The sequence below is a fragment of the Scardinius erythrophthalmus genome (genome assembly GCF_964197995.2).
Source record: "Scardinius erythrophthalmus genome assembly, chromosome: 25".
Classification (NCBI taxonomy): Eukaryota; Metazoa; Chordata; class Actinopteri; order Cypriniformes; family Leuciscidae; genus Scardinius; species Scardinius erythrophthalmus.
In genome coordinates, this window is record NC_138245.1 from 6,020,921 (window position 1) to 6,038,824 (window position 17,904).

The following is a 17,904-nucleotide window of genomic DNA, read 5'->3' on the forward strand; positions in this document are numbered from 1 at the left end:
CGGCAGCATGTCCATGGCACATGGCACCCCAGCCTGTGGTGGAGGCATCTGTTGAGACAACAACATGCCTGGAAACTCGTTCTAAGGGCACTCCGGCCCGTAGAAAGCTGAGGTTCGTCCACAGGGTGAAGTCCCGGGTCCGCCGCTGTGGACGTCATATGCCCCAGGAGCCTCTCACAAAACTTCAGTGGAACCGCAATCTTGCTCTGGAATTGACTCAGGCAAGTCAGTAGTGACTGCGCGCACTCGCTCGTAAGCTGTGCGCACATGGCGACCGATTCGACCATACCGAGAAAAGAGATCCTCGGCCCGAGGGAGAGTAAGCTAGGAGCAGCCAGTCGTTGAGATAGTTCAGGATGCGAACCCCGTGTTGCCGGAGTGGCACAAGGGCTGCCTCGACGACTTTCGTGAAGACGCGAGGGGACAGGGCTAACTCGAATGGGAGAACTGTGTACTCGTATGCCTGCCCCTCGAAAGAAAACCGAAGAAACGGTCTGTGTCGAGGAAGAATGGAGACATGAAAGTACACGTCCTTCAGGTCGATTGCTGCAAACCAATCCAATGGACGAACACATTCGAAAATGCGTCGACTGTCGACATCTTGAATGGAAGCCTGAGAAGGGTTTATGTATGTCAGTAAGCACCCTGGCCTGGTAGACCTGAAGGGTGGCCTTAGCATGCAGTGAGGCGGCAGCTTGCCCCGCAGCTCTATAGGTCTCTGCCACCAGAGTAGACAAAAACCTACAGGCTTTGGAGTGGTGCTTAGGGTCTCCATGCCAGGTGGAGGCGCTGTGGGGACACAGTTGTGTTGCCACAGAACACTCCACGGGGGGAACCCCAGTGTACCCTTTGGCCGCGGCCTCTGCAAGGGCAGAGAAGGCAGAAGACGCCGCTGAGTAGTCGCGAAAAGTCAAAGGAGACTTCCACGATCTCATGACCTCTTCATGCACTTCCGGGAAGAAAAGAATTGAGGGCGGGTGCTGACGGGCGTCAGCACGCGCCACCCCCCAAAAAGTAGACACAGAGAAACAGGCTGGAGTGAAGAGTGCAGGAGTGAAGAGGACCTCTTGGCTCCGAAGCAAAAACATAACTGCATGTTGCCAGCGTACTTCCTTATATACCCACACGGTGGGGCGGAGTCACGCTATGCAAATTCCGCAGACCCATGGCATTTCGTTGCCATTGGCTCGTTTTGTAATACTCGAAGGTGATAGGCTTTCTAAGCGAAACCCCATTCATCGTCACGACGTAACTCGTAGTGACCACGAAAGGGAGCATTGTTTTTTATGATATCATTAGATTCATTACATATAAAAGAAACATAAAAAAGTATGGACAAATATTAAGAGAAATGTGATGTTTAATTACTCATTGGAATACATGTGAATGTGTTAAACAGAAAATGATAATACATTTTATTTTACATTTTAAAAAAACACCATTTTTAAAACCTTTTCAGTAAACGGTTCCTTAAATGGCGAACATTTTCACTTTAGCTTCACTGAGTAAAGGTTATATATATCAGGTGCTCAGCACCCTGTTTGCAATTATAAAACTCATAAAAAATAAAAACTTAAATGGAAAATGGAAAGCTGATCCTAAACAAGGAGATTTGTGATGTGCATTGACTCTTAGGATTATATTTTAGCCATAAATGGTCAAATATGGAACTTTTACACAAAAGCTCAAAACCAGATTTTGTGTCTAGATGGATGTTTCAGCTGAAAGACTTTTAGAGTAATGTGTAAGGGTGACTTTTTGTGAACTGAAAGTCAATGTTGTTACACTGTGCCAAAATTAATTTCCATATAAACACCTGGCCAAATAAATTCATAAGACAACTGTATCCGTGATCTTGTCAGGCTCTGCCCGATTAACAATGACATCTGCATCTAGGCAGGAAGACCAAATTTGCTTTCACAAAAACATTATTTTCGATTAGGATTGGATGATTACTGGCCTAAACCTCATGCTGTGGTTATACAAGTTGTAATATATATCAGTATTTTCAGATTTTGATAAAGGATCATGATACTTTATATTCATCAAAGTCAAAACATTGTATAATTTTTGTTATTTTGAGTTTTGATGATATTGTACGTTTAGGCTATGTTCAAACTGCAAGCCTTAATGCTCAGGTCTGATTCATTGCTCAGATCTGAAATTTTTTGTTTGGCTGTTCACACGTGGCCAATTTCTGATTTGAGTGTGAACTGGTTTCGGTCCTGAACTGACCCGCATGTGCAAAAGAATGATAACAAAGACGGCGCACAGCACACTGTCATACTCAAGTAAACACAGAGGTACAGAAGTCGGCATTTATGTGTTCATTTTTAAGGTCAAAAAAAGATCAGATTCCATGTGGTTTGTGCTGTTTACACTGTTATATATAAAAAAAGTGATCTGATTGGCATATGAGCATAAAAAAAAAATGGATTTGGGCCACTTTTGCCTGCAGTGTGAACGTATATGAAAAAAGTTGTTTGTCTAAACCTTCTGAAGTCATTAAAGAACAATTTAACTAGTCTAATGCCTCTTTGGATTTATTTGTCTATCCATTTTGAAGTATAATCCACAGTAGAAGGTTCATTGCAGATGAGAACCTTTTGAAGGCTACACTATTTTCATAGATCCCTATGACCTTTAAGCATTAGTCTAGATCTGCCAATACACCATCATTTCAATCAACGTTCCTTCAGTGCAGGAACAGCTCTTAGTTCTTGAGCTTTTTGGGCAGGATTTTCCTGAGAGTAGGCTTCTGCTCCTGGGTGGTGTCCTGCTGTGGATGGGGTAACTCTGGTTCGGCTTCGTGAAGCTGTTTGAAGCTTTGAACTGGCTCTTTGGTCTCTCGTTTGGCCTGCCTCAAGAGACGTTTCATGTTCTTCACCTTGTCTCTCAGGTGATTGTTGGCCTTTTCCAGGATTTTCACTTTTTGAGAGAGGTTTCTGACTTTCTCTTCCTCCTCAAATAAGGCCTTCTGCACATTGGAGCACCATAGCTAAATGAAAGTAAACAGAAAGTAAATTGAAGTAAACAGGAAGTACAAAATCCATAAAGCATCTGTTTGGCTCCTATACTTATAAACATGGTCTAAAATAAACTTCAGAAGCAGATTGAGTCTTTTGTGGCAATTTAAACCAAGTAGAATATTCTTGAACTGTAAAAGTTTCTGTGTCAAGCAACTCTGTTTTCACCAAAAGCAAAATGTAACACTAAACAAAATCACTACCATTCAGAACGGCTATTTAATATTTAATTTACAGCTATGTGGTGCTTTTTTTTAAGCACAGCTTGGTGTAAAGTCCTTCATTGCTCAACTTACTGTACATCAGGCATGTGGTTTAATGTATTTGGAGTATGATATAGAGAGAAAACATGATTAATTTGGCTGTATTTTAATCAGGCTCTGATTATCATTTGGAAATCAAAGCAGCTGAAACTCATTTGAAACTTTTGATAACATATGTTGTTCTTGATACACAACAGTAACTTCATAATCCATGAGGAAAGCCATGTTTGACTCTCACATGTGTTCCTGAGTCTTGCCTGAAAAAGATTTTACATCCGAAAATTAGTCACAGCTGGGCCTTTTCTTTAAGTGTGGGTTTCCTGGGTAGATCTAACCATCATGCTTGCACCTGAACCTGCATGTAGGTCAGATGTGATTGTAGATTTGCGTAATATAAACATGTAAAGACTGTTGTCAATGTGGAATATATTTAGGAAACTAAATAGAGGTCATATGAAAGTACTGAGTACTGAGGTCATACAAAAGTTCTTCTGGCATCAGTGTTGCAAACAAAAGAAAAAAATGAAATAAAGAATAGTTGGCCAATATAAATGTTGTCTGAAAAAAATATTTACATGATTGTTAACTGAAGAAGACAGGATTGATTTCCATTGGGTGCTACTTTCAGTTCCTATGGGGATCAATCTTTTGTTGACTGCTCTCACAGATTATTGCTTAATCATTCATTATGATTCAGGACTACTACATAAAATGCAACCAGGAATGCTTGGATGATTACAGTAAAAGCAATGAAGACACCCAAAAATTAAAATTCTATCATAATTTAATCACATTCATTCCATTCTAATGTAATAGAAAAAAAAAGGATTAAAAAAAAAATACTGGAATGAATGTACTTCATTTTATTGAAAGAGAGACCAGTATGTAAGAAAAAAAGACGTCAAAGATCTAAAAAATTAAGTTTATTACAGCATAGCGGTGACAAGGTACACAAAGCACATTGGGTTCACTGGCATGAGAGTGAACCCAGAACTAAATCTTAAACCTTTTATCCTGTTACAATTAACAACTCTTAATGTAAATGAAGTTGCTCTTGTTGTAACAGCTGTGGTCTGTATGTTAATGAAGTTGAGACACCCCATTGTCTGAGAAGGTTCTCTGTGTCCCACACCCAGTCCCATTCTACAATTGACTACCATTTGCTCAGGATGTGATCAATGGTGAAGAAACCATATAACTTGACTTCCTTCATCTCTATGATAATTAAGCCATTTTGGGGATGAGCTCATTCTAAAATATATTTTGGAGTGGAATCTGGGTCGAGGCAAACTACAATTTCTTACAAGTATATTCTTCTAAATTTCCCCTGTTGTGTTCCACAATATATTAATTCGACTGCACTGACACTATTGGATGAAAACAAAACTTGAATGATGAAGACACTGTTTTCTGCAGAGCTAGCTGATTGTACTTTGTTTCATAATCTCACAACATTGACAATGTTACTGAATTGCATCAATACTGAATTGACTTGAGCTGAATAACAACACTTCTGTCTTCTGTAGAGCTGCTTTACAGCAGAATTTGAATTTGTCTTATATCTGATGAAGTTTGCATTGATCTTTTTTTTCCCAGTTTATTACCGTGAAACTGCTTTGAAACAATCTGTATTGTATAGTGCTATAGAAATAAAGGTGACTTGACTAGACTTGACAAAAATCACAATACAACAACAGTATGAATGCATGTAACGTTTAAAGATTTAGATCAGTGCTATTTAAGTATTATTAAGATACTATTATAGTTTTAATAATATTTTAAATAATAATAATAAAAAAAAACTTGTGTAATTCATGACCTATGTTAAGGTTTTATAATTCTTGTGACCCCATGCTCCCACTCAACTCAACCCAAATAACAGTTCCCTTTCAAGAGAACTCATCAAATACTGCATCATTAAGTTGACACTATGGGAATGCCCCCAGACTTGACCGGTGTCAGAAGCACGTGTGAAACACATCAACTAGTTGGCAGACGGCAGTCCTTTGGCGTCACATGGGGCACACATGCGTATAAAAGGGTACCTGCATTATGCTAGTATGCTAGCTTATGCCAGTTTAGAGAGTGTTTATCAACAGCTTGCATCATGGCCAGTGATGTACACAAGCTTTGTGTTATGAGAGCGGAGCGGGAGAGCTGAATGTACTGGTGGGTAAATTCCGCTCTTGCTTGACTCTTTTCTTGAGGGATGAGAGTCAAGCTTCTGTACTTCATGGTTTGGACCCTGTGTCTGCTGAGGCAGTGTGATAGCTTTGATTGCGGGGATCACGAAAAATAAAGTAAAGATGACAAACGAATGACAAGGAAGCACAAAAAATTAACATACAGTGCACAAGAGTACAATCTAGAGTTCATTGTTAGTTGCCAGCAGCACACATTCAAAACCATGTTACTCACATATGGAGCAGAAACAACGCAACCTCAGTGTCCGTTTTCAGGCCTTCCCGTTTAGGTCTCTCTAATGCTGGAAAGCTTTTCTAATATTAACTCGGGTCCTAAAGCTCCAGTCTAAGTCCGTTGAGGTATTTAGTGCTAGCTCACTATGAGTGTGCAGATCTTCACAGCTTAGTGGAGCAGGCATTTGTTCAGCATGGCGGAGTGGGTATGAACGTTCCCATAGTGTCAACGTTATATAACTCCAGTTCGCTGCATCGCGTTTCCATGCTTCTGGAAAGCCTGTGCGTCTCCTTCGGACAATGAAGCTGATGACGTCTAATGCTGGCACCCTGTTTAACGCAGGGGCACTCCATGTGGCGTCATAGGATTGGCGTCTGCCAACTAGTTGGTGTTAGTTCAGACACTGGTCACACCTGGGGGCATTCCCATAGCATCAACATAATGACTGCTTCACAGGGAACCAGGGTTATATACAGTACTCCCTTTTTTCAAGTTATGGTGTCAGCCTTGAAAACACTTCTTGTTGTTTGTAAGACTAGAGTCAAGCTGTCGAGACTCAGAAAGGGCTACTTTCTGAGAAAACAAAGGAAATTCACATTTGAACTCTCTCTTGCAAAATTAGCATCCCAACCCCGAGAGTCAATCAGTATTGTCTTAATTTACATTTCTTTCCCATCTCCCCCTCTTCCCCCATCTCTTCTATCCACATGCTGAAACCATCTGAAATTCACCCAAAAATCTATATGGTTTAATTTGAACAATTATCATACAACTCTTTACAATACATGTTTGGTATCATTTGAAATGTCTCAGTACGACTGGTACAAAGGTCTCATTCCCACAGAGGTAAACCAAAAGGTAATCAAGTTTTAAGAGTTTAGAGATATCTTGCTTACAGAGGAGGGTGGATCCTCTTCCAAGGTCTTTCATGCAAATGACTTTCTATCCTCAAAAGGTGTAAACTACCCAGGTCTGGAGACTTGAGTAATGCAAATCCCCATTAGCTCATGTTTCCATTTGAAAGAGGTTTCTGTCTTGGTCTGAGTATATAAAGAGATGTTGCAGGAGGCTCAAGGCGCGTTTTGTAGTCAGATCAGCCCATAATGCTGAGTGTGCTATTGCATTGTGTATACTATTTTCCTGAGGTAAGGAATGCATCTTTTACTTCAGAGCATTTGATGTTATGTATTGATTATCTTTGAATTGATTATGTAATTGGCATGATACATTTACCTGACTAATAATAAATTGTTACATTTTAGTATATTCTTACTCTGAAATGATTAACTATTGTCGATTATGTTGTATCCATTGTTTCCGCAAATCTGCGTCCAGGGTTAAGTGCATACTAGACCTCAGATTAGATGGAGCATGGGGCACATTAGGAGGGATTTTAGATTTCTGATTAACTGCTCGACTTTAGTTAAGTTGTTATGCAGTCACATTCACTATAGGGGGCTAGATAAAAATACTAATAAAATAATAGCAAGCATTGGGGCATTATTTTATAGTACTAGCCATAACCTCTGTTTCCTGCTTCAGCTTTATTCAAGTTGTTATATAGCTATATTATTAATTATAGGGGGCTAGATTAAAATACTATTGAGATAATAGCAAGCATTGGGGTGACATTATTTCATAGTACTAGTAGCCATAACCTCTGATTAATGTTTGAGCTTTAATTATATATATATATATATATATGTATATATATATATATATATATATATATATATATATATATATATATATATAGGCGACTATGGGGGGTAAGCGGAACTGCTATTTCATGGCAAGCATGGGCAGGCTTTTAAATAGCATTAGCCATAACCTCTAATTAATGATCAGACTAGCAAGTTTTTGACCGTCGGATCCATGTAAAAGAGCAGCCGTTGCGAGACCCTGAGTGGCATAACAAGCACAGTAAGAGTAAAGAGTTAAATAGAATAATCAAATGTGTAGTTAAATTATTATACAAATGACCAATAATCAATTAGCATTCTAACCTAAATTCAAGGTCGTGATAAAATGGAGGCAGATAAAAGTAAATTGGAATTAAATCACTTTGCCACACTGAATAGACCAAATGCACAGAAACCTTCACCCACTTATCGAAAACTGACGTTTGGCCAATTGGGCTGGCCTTGGATGTTTTTACCACAAGAAATTGAAAGTGTGTCTCACTTGGTCCTAATGCAAATAAGGAGAGTGAATCCTGTTTTGTACCATTAAGTACTAGCAAACAGCTTTAAAACTCTTTGGCTATAAAGATTATGCTCAAGGAACTTTAAACAATATGCCATCAATAACATAGAGAAATCTAAGTCTAAGTCTAATCTAAATCTAAATCGCAATTTAAGCCTGAGAACCTCTGGTTTAGAGTTTAAACATCCCACCAACATTATACAAAACATGTTCTCCCAAGTGAAAAGCTAAAGAAGAAAGGATGTCCAGAGAGGAATGTTAATATCCCAGCAATCATTTCTCTTCCTGCCCTTGAGACTTGGACCCAGACATAATCTACACTTAATGGTGAATCCCAGTTGACAGCAAAATATAGGTTTGAAAATATCAGTTATTTGGATTCTCGAGAGAAGTTGCCTACTTATTGTTGCTGGATTCCTCTGGCAGACTAGCTGATGTTTAGGCAGATCTTCCACTGAAATGTTTAATTATGTGTTCAGCATGCAGTAGCCACAAAAAATTCTGCTAGAGTCCCTGGTCCTTTCACAAGCCAAGAGAACCACAAACAGACATGCAAAAAGACCCGAACAAGCAATATCCAAGCATCAAAATAAAGTGTTAGCAGATATTAAGCAGGCAGTCTAATACGCTAAAGACTAGTAGCTGAAATGTACAGTTGCAAAATTACTTATAGTTAGTAGAAGAATGTCTAAAATGTAGAATTGAAATAAAGTGTTACCTCATTTTGAAAAAAAAAAGTAATTTTATAAGTCTATAACAGAGGTTTTTAATGGGTTGGTTGTGATGCAAAAATCTAATAAGATTTGAACAATTTCCACATCTTTTGTTATTGAATTAATAGTCTGTGTGTCCAATGGACCTCTACAATACTTTGACATAAATTCATCTTTTACTTGTTAGATTCTATTATTATTATTATTATTATTATTTTAATATATTAAAAGTAGCTCACTCGGTTGTCCTCCTGGACCTCCCAGTCTGGGGTGTACGTGTGAACCTGTGTGCCAGCGGTGCAGTTGGAAAATTGGAACAAGCTGGCAAACATGCGGTGGTTCTCCGGTGTGTCAGGGAAGATGGGGTCCTGGAAGTTGACTCCGTGAGGAATGATACTGTAGTTTTCGTCCATCCTAAGAAGAAACGCAATACACATATTATATGACAAATAATCATCATGTGTGGAATATGATGAAAATACGATTTGAGCAAACCGCTCACCCTAAATATTACATTCTTCCCACACAATCTGTACAATGGAAATTAATTATACATTTTCAGGATTATTGAGAAGAAGTGTGCTAGTACTTTTCTAAGCAATTTGACTTAGGATTTTACAAAGTGGATGATAAATTATATAAAAAATAAATAAATTCTTATTGGTTACTTGTCTTTTGTGTCAATTGGTTCATTGTTTCATTGTGTTTCATGTGTTTCTTGTTTGGTCATTAGTCGTGTGTGTATAGCCTTAATGTTTATTTGGTCTCTTGTCTAGTATTGTTATGTGTAACCTGCTGTTGATGAGTCTTTGTTTCATAGTCATGTCAAGTCTCTGTTTATCTTGTATTTGTCCATTGTTTTGGATTTCAGTAAACTGCACATGGGTTCATCAAGCTTGCATACAGTGGACGTTTGTTACACCATGGAGCTTTAGAGTGGTCTTTTGACTAATTTGAGCCAGTAACCAACCACTTTAGTGAATACCTAGCAACATGCTCAAAACCACTTGGAATACTAATGACATCAATGACATAGCAACACACTAGCATTGTGAAAAAAAAAATGTTAAAGCTGGCTTTATAATGTATGTTTTCGGCTTGTTACTGTAATGCTTGTAATGTTCTTACCATATAGGGTGTATCAAACACGAGGAACAAAATTAGCACTACAAAAGCATGCTACACTACAAAAGTCGCACACTCTGTGTATTTTTGTTTCTCCTGTGTGGGCCTCAGTGTTGTAATAGTTCACCACCACTTGGGACACTTAATGTCAATGACCCATATATTTGTACAGAGGGAAACAGCTAAGGAGATGGGAGGTAAGGGTATGCTGGGACAGCTCTATTTGTGTTCTTTACATATGTGTGTTTGTATTAGAGCTGCCTTTGTATTTGTTTTTCCTAAAGCATTAGCAAAAGTATTACGTTTAAAGCAAAATAGTGAATAGTGAAAACATACATAGTACAAATTAGAGGTTAATTATACAGTGTCCCAGTAATTTTACAAAGGAGGACTATTCTTTCCTCTTTGTTCTTTCTCTTGCATCTCTATGTGAGTGAAGAATTTATTACTTGTGATTGGCGTTCAAAGCTGCTTTTTGGCTGGTCTCTTGCTGTTTCGCCCCGCAGTCTTGCAAACTTTCACACATCAACACACACATACACACACACCTTCCAGCGGTGAGGCAATGAGGAAACTTTGTTGTCAAAGTTTCAAGGGTGGTTTTTAAAAATATGAATGAAAAAAAACATGGTTACATTGGCACAATGTGGGGAAATGAGACTTTCATACAGACTCTTCACAACGCTTGTTCTCCTTTATTCAGTGTGCAATTTGGCCACCATTAGCGTACAGGAATATTTCTCTCTTTTTGACTAGTGTTTGTACACCTTTAAGACATCCAAATGCAAGCTTAATGGTTTGTAGCATGCACGTGTAATCATCTTCAATGTATATTTTTCCATTTTAGTCATTTGGGAAAAGGAAAACACAGTTACTCAAAACAAATGACAAGTTAATGCATGTGCATATGTTAGAGAGTTTTGAATGGTTTATTGAACCGTCTCGTTAATTAAGGCTTCCCCCCCCCCGGTACTATATGATTAGGCATATACAATCATATGCAAGCTTTGTTCATAGGTTTGTTGGCATCAAACGCCATTGCTGTCAGTGAGGGAAATGGGTTTGAGGTGAATGGTTTTCCACCTGGCTTCTATAGCCCATTTTCCCTAACGGAAACATTGGCTTTGGACCTTGACAGCAGAGAGTCCCTCCATCTGGATCTAATTCAGACTCTTTAGAGGGGCATCAGAAGCTCAGGGGCTTTTACAAACCCTGTGCTCATTGCCAGACTTGGAACATCTAGATCCAACTAGAGTTCCAGAATTCTCTGATGGATTTTCACTGAGCTCCAGAATCTTTTTGTACTAAATGCCTAAGTCTTGAGTCTCAGCTTTAGCAAACCCTTATGCTGTTGGTTTTCTGTTGAGTACAAAAGGATGTATTTTGAAGAATATACACTCCTCTTTTCCGTACAGTGTCGGAGTTCACGGTGACCATGGGTGTTGAGCACCTTAAAGAGCAAAAAAAGCACATTTCTATCTGAAATGCATTTGAAAGGCTATTATTTAAAGAATTCTTAGTGCTAATGATTTGGAGAATTGATGGATGGAGTTGTAATGAACTTTTAAGATAATTTAAAAAGGGGGTTTCCTGTCCTTTTTGGAGCTTGACATGGTCAAGTTTGCCAGCTTGTTCCATTCAGGAGCGTGTGCATCCTTCAAATGTTCTTCTCTTTTCTTTCTTTGTTTCTTTTAAACATGAAGGTAAGTAAGTGAAGTGGCGACAGAATTTCCATTTCTGGAAGAACTATTCCTTAAAGGAAAATTAAGGCAAGATTTTATTTGTGCATTCCAAAGGACAGAGTGTCACTCTCCTGAGAATCCAAAAAGAGGCTATGAGTATAAGAAATAAATATTTAGTAAACATGTTTTTTCTGGCAAGGCGTTGAATACTTGCTTAATAACAGTGCCTGTTTATTGTAAAGTTTTTGAGATACAAATGTTTAGATAAAGTGTAGATTACACAGGCTCTACTGAACCATGGAACATGTAATGGCATATCAATTTGCATAGTTTATGCTGCAATGTAATTCAATTTTTTTATCCATTTAATGTAAGCATGTACAAACTTCTCCCTACATTTCTTGAGAGCAGTGTTTGCAAGCGCCACCAGCCCAGTGGAAAATTCTACCATAATGCTAACAACCAATACTAAATAACATTCAGATGGTTCCTCCTGATATCCTACACATGTTCATACATCTTCAGGATATAACCTTTATAATTCACTGGCCACCCTTTATTAAACAAGAGAGCCTCTCAAGGAAACCTGAAAGTAGTTGTTCTGTGCACCATATTGCATTAATTATTGTTTCCATGCAGAGTGTCTCCAGTTTCTCAGGCTTTGATGGTTTGATGGTTTGACTGGTGAGAATTGTCTTGCCAAACTGGAACCAGCTGTCCGATTGGTTCATGGCTCAGATTCATGACATATGGGACATTAAAAGAGAGGGAAGAAAAGTTCTGAGGTCCAAGTCTGCTCAACAAATGGGCCATTTTGAAGTTGTGTTTCCCTTTGTCTTCTCCGGAATTAAGTCAGCGCACTGAATGGCAAGTTGAATTTAGGGTGGCTTTGCGGACTCTTGTTCGAAACATTTCACAGGAAATATGGAAGTCTTCCATTAGATATAAAGGATCAGCTCCCCCCCATTAAAAAATAAAAAAAGATCCTTATGCCATTCCAAAACCATACACTGTTGTTTTTGAGGTGGAATGACAAAAGAAGACTGTCCTGAATGTTCTTATTCATACAATGAAAGTAAAATGAGATGCTATACTGAGCTCTAAATATTTTTAAAAAGCACATAAAAGTACCATAAACATGGTCTGAACAACACATTATTGTATAACTCAATGTAGATTATAGCCTAATTGATGTCAATATTCAGAATTTAACCTTTTCTCATTTAACTATTTTAAATCAAACATTGCAATTTTAAATGTCTTGGCATCTCAGTTTGACCTCATTCGCTGTTATTGGTTCTTATGAGTCAGAAAAAAAACATGATGCGCCAGTTTGAATATGCAGAATGGATGAGATGTGTGTGCAAGTTCATCACATGAATAATTGCTTAAATATTAGACTGTTCTTAGACTGTTCCTCAAACAAAGCTATCATATGGCAATTCCAGTGTTCTCTTGCAGCACATATGCATGACAGAATCTTTCAGCATTACTCTAAGTGAAACATGCTGGAGAGTAACATGACCTCATGAACTCTAAGTGAATTTGTTCACGGAATGACATCAGGACATGTCTCAATGGTTTTACTGTGAACTCCAAGAGATCAAGAAATGAGGGACAAGCTAACTTTTATAGGCAATGTTTTTGAAATCTATCTGTCTCCACAAGCTCAACATCCCAAGCACTTTATAGAGAAATGAAATCAAGGCTAACGTGGAGAATGTTAGGGTGAGGTCAGTAAAAAGAGACTTTTCTGATGAATATTCTTTCAGATAAAGACAAAAACTGTAAAGTGAACTCCCAAACACCTGATGAAATGCCAAAACAGCCTGTATGTTAGCACTCTATTGGACCTATAACCTGCTGCCCTCAGGTCACCCGAGCAGTTCGACACTGTATGTTCTGTGGAATGAAGTTGAGTGTAAGGAATTCCAGGGCTGTTTTAAATGCTCAGTCTCGGAGACTGGCTGACATATGTTTCAAGAATGTTAATCATTTGTTATAAACTGCAACTAAACTGATGAGTGTTCCTAACTCATCCCGCACTGTGCTACAAACATGGATCATACTTACAATCATCTGTTGTCAACTATTCCATTATGTTTCTTGACAGGCTTGAACGTTGGTAAGTTGGACAAATCTTTTCAGAGAACTAATGTCAGGTAATTTTAGAATAACGTGAAAAACCTGCTACCTTCACTCTCTCTTTCTGTTAATGGTTATGACTTCATTCACAGTGACCTGGTCTGACCCTGTAGACACATGTAGTTGAAAAAAATATAAAAAAATAAAGATACATTACAATATGGTCCTGTATATGTGTAAATTCAATCATTTTACTTGTGTGTTGAAACCAGTCTTTTTAATTTTAAATGATGACAATTATGAATTAATGAATTAACCCATTACAGTAAATATTAAGCAAAAATTATGTACCGTATACATTTTTATGGTTTCTTACTGGAGTTGTGGTGTTTTTTCCACCATGACCCACAATTTATAAAGAGAACATTTTGTGCTTTTTCCAGTCAATCTATATTTTTCATTTTATTTTCCTTTTAAATTATCTAAAAAGTGTGAAATATTATTTAAAGTTGAGTATTTAGGGTACATAAAATACTATGAAAAAAATCTGTAGTATTTATTAAAAACCAATAATATTAAAGAAAGTGTGTGTCAAAAGAGTGTCATAGACCCAACAAGCAAGATTACTTTGGTAAAACAGGTTGTATTATCAGCTCTGAGATACCAGTTTACATTCAGTATATGAAGTGCAATCACAGTAAACGACTTGGCCAGAAAAGAGCTGAGTGTGATCTAGTGTTTCCCTGCATGAGGGAGTTACACATCCTTAAGTTCAACTGATTGGATTGTAGGGAAAATGCGAGCAAAAAAAGTCATCAAAAGAGTCAAGCCTTATGCTATTACTACATAAATCACTTCTTGAGTGTTTGTCTTTGCGAAAAAGTGAAATCACAACAATAGTGAATCATATAATCATATTATATCTCTCTCTATCCAAATGGGCTGCACTTCTGTTCTAGCTACCTCATCCTTTGTAAGTTCATCTGCCAGAGTGACTTCATTCGCACTATAAACACAGAAACAAAGAAAAGCCAGAGCTAATTAAGTCTGACAAAAGTTTTGATTATATTCCTTCTTTGTTGATTATCCCTGGTGGACCATGCATTGACATAACCCAACCGAGGGTTACAATGAGCACAGCTGTCAGACAGTTGTGTCCTAGAAGCACCAGTGCTCTGAGACTGAGCGAGATGTAGGTTTGAAGCAAGCTAATGCAATGTTCCATGCAAACTTTTGCTAATTTAGTTATTTACTCTTATGTCACATAACCCTGAATGCCACAAACATCAAATGATCTAAAAATGGTGATGTGATGAGTGCTCTCATAGTGATGACTCATTCCTCACATTCCCACAATAGGTACGTTTACATACACCCAAATGAATAAGTAATTAGATTGATGGCTCGGTCGGATTGAAAAGCCTTCATATTAAGACCTCAGTAGATCTGATTGAGTTTGATACGAAATAGAATTGAAAGGGGTGGTGTAGGGTAAAAAGGGGTATCAAAAGGGGAAAAAACTAAGCATGTCAACACATAAATACAACTATCTTCTTGATTGGATTCAAAAACACGTTGTGCTGTGATGCGCATGTTTACCAGAGCACTTTTTTTCTGCACTGAAGTTTTGTTCAAAATCCATAAATGCATGTGAACGAAAATGTGAATCGGATTGCAAAGTTTAAGGTTTATGTAGGCCTTTCAGAAAATGAAATTGGATTGAATTCACTCGGATTGATGAAAATGAGTGCATGTAAACATACCTATTGTCTCCCATAATTTATAGTTTGCACTCATTTGAAGCTGCGCAGAACATTTTTGTTTATCTGGATTTGATTTGTCTCATTGCATCAGTGGTTTTGGACTTTTACTGACACCTATAGGCTCTGGTTGCCAACTGCTGTCACTTCACACTAAAGCTGTTTATCTTTTGTTTTGTCTGTGACCTAGGAGCTGTAGCTTGTTGAGGTTTGTTTGTGCTCTCACAGGACTGCTTATTTGAAAATGTATTGTTCTACTCTTGCTCATTATGTTTGGATTGCACAAACGCTGATCCATTCCATTACTCAGGACTATACTATTTACTCAGGCCATTGATTTCTTTTCATAACTCCTATAGTGTATGATTGCAGAAAAAATAGATATGTTTTTATTGAACATTGATGGAGCGACAGATTTTGTGTGAAAATAAGTAATAAAAGTGTGTTTGTTTGTTTGTTTGTTTGTTTGTTTGTTTGTTTAAAAATCTTATAAATGTATGAGGTGGGCCATTTACCTCACACAGGGTAAAAGGCACAAAGTATTGATACAAATACTTTAGCTAAAGTTCTAAGTTCAAGTCCCTGTGGTGAAAATCAAGCTTTTAATGTTGTTTATATGTCTGTGTTGTGTTTTTATTATGCTTTAAGACAAACCATGTGCAAATTCATAAGTCAACACCATTGCTGAGTATTTTCTCCATAAAACAAAGTCCGTCTCAAAAACGTGGTTTGAAATCGCAGGTGCTTCTGACGTCACAAACTACCTTGTAACCAATCAGGTGAACGTGTGATCGTCAACGAGTGGATCTCTGAGCTGGTGCGAGTGAGTGGAGGCGGGGCTAATTTGCATATTCACGGAACCACTTATACTACATGAGGAAAGAGTTACATTCAAGCTATTTTAGGCATGAATCATTTTTTCAAGGAAAAACATTTAAATATGTAATTTTGGTGATCAAAGATGCAGGGGGACTTTAATAGCCTACTTGTTCAAAACAATCACTTTAGCAAACTTTGTACTATTTAATATTTATGTTTGTTCAATAATTATTTTGTCATCAAAATATGTTCATTATAAAAATACAGAAACATTTTTTTAAAAGTAAAGATTCTGAAATCATTGAATGAGATGCTATAATAATTTAATAAGTAGCTTTACAAAATTATGCTATTTAGCCTAAATTATATGATTAATATCACATTTTTAATGGTTTCATTATAAATATGGTGATTATCTCTAAGATGGACACCCAACTCTAACCATGTTATGTCAACAAATGGAAAAGTCAGCCAGCTATTTATTATCATGTTAATTGTTATGCCTTTAGCCCTGACAGCAGGGGTGCCACATACCATACTTTTTACATATTCCTCCGTTATTGAAAAACAGTTGCTTTAATTATCTTGAACAAACTGAAAATCATTAACAAGACATTTGTCTCAAAATATAGCCAATCATTTTATCGATTCTCATTTGCTACATAGATCAGATTAGTGCAGGTTGCTGTCCTAAAAGTGCTGAGCTGAATGTTTGTGCCATCTAGTAGTTTAAAAAAGAATAGTCAAATGTGCCTTTTACCCCGGTGTGCCTTTAGCCCCGTACCCTATGTTGTGCCTGTAGAATTTATATTGTTTTGTTTACTTGTTCTGTTTAGATATACCTGTTATTTATGCTTTTAGCACAGTAATTACTGTATACTACTGTATATCATATTAATCAGTATTGTTAGACAGTTGCGTGACATGACTAGTCATGTGATCTCAGTATGGCAGTGCCCATGAGGGGGCGACCCTCAATGTAAAAGACTGATTTGTTTTAAGTCTTTATCTCTTCATCTTAGTCTTCATCTTCATTTTTTTTCGTTCTTAAAAGTGTTCTTATTTTCTTTTTTTTTAATTAGCAAAACATTACTACGTGCATCTTTAAGACGAGCCAGTATTGACATTTAAAATTCGTAATAACATTTAATCATTCTCACCTCAAAAAGAAATAGTAGGAGTTGTTCTCCATGACGCTGTACGAGTAGCAGGGGAAATATCCCAGCCCGCTGACATTGAACCTGGAGCCGGCTGGCACCTCCAGCATGCTTCCCCATGCCTGATCGCACAGCAGCTCGATCTCCGCGGAGAAGAACAGATCCGTGTCGTACTGCCACGGCAGGTAGTTGTACACGCTGTAAGACTCCTTGTGAAGGGCGAGCACCTTGGCAAAAACTATGATCTCCGCGAGCTCGGCGCGGCACGCTTCCGTCTGAGGTCTCCAGTCGTGGGGCAGTTGGCATCCCCATGATGCGCTCAGGGAGAGCGCTAATATTAATGCCAGAAGAGAACCCATGACATGCAACCTTAACTTACTCGTGCAAACTGCCTCTAATAATAGCAATCCCGCGCGGTTCGCTCTGATATCCCCTCTAAAACAGACTTATCCAGATCCGCGTAAAACGCACGCGATAATATCCAACGCAACTCTCCAATGCAGTGATTGATATAAAAGACAGTTTGAAGTGTGTTTTATCTGCTGTAGGAATAATGCATTTCTGTGAATTAGACTGATCTATAGGTCTTATCGCTTCTCCATTCTTCCATGTGCGCCGTGTGCATTACGCGCAGCGGTTAGTGGAGAGCCT

At 38.0% G+C, this 17,904-nt stretch overlaps 1 protein-coding gene across 1 annotated transcript; it reads right to left on the bottom strand.

Annotated features, from left to right (window-relative positions):
* Positions 1 to 1,344: 1,344 nt before the first annotated feature.
* ccdc3b (coiled-coil domain containing 3b) lies at positions 1,345 to 17,904 on the bottom strand. Its single transcript, XM_081357653.1, has 3 exons — positions 17,257 to 17,904; positions 8,865 to 9,039; positions 1,345 to 2,998 (listed from the first exon to the last, which is right to left on the bottom strand). Exons 1-3 carry the CDS (start codon positions 17,610 to 17,612, stop codon positions 2,714 to 2,716), a joined length of 816 nt encoding a protein of 271 aa, XP_081213779.1. The 5' UTR covers positions 17,613 to 17,904; the 3' UTR covers positions 1,345 to 2,713.

Bases quoted from the DNA above. Each gene is read 5' to 3' on its own strand.
- ccdc3b (XM_081357653.1), bottom strand. From the start codon at position 17,612: ATGGGTTCTCTTCTGGCATTAATATTAGCGCTCTCCCTGAGCGCATCA. The intron at 9,040-17,256 runs GTGAGAATGATT...GTTTCTTCTTAG, and splicing joins TCCTACTATTTCTTTTTGAG to GATGGACGAAAACTACAGTA. The intron at 2,999-8,864 runs GTGAGCTACTTT...ACTTTCATTTAG, and splicing joins AGGTCCAGGAGGACAACCGA to CTATGGTGCTCCAATGTGCA.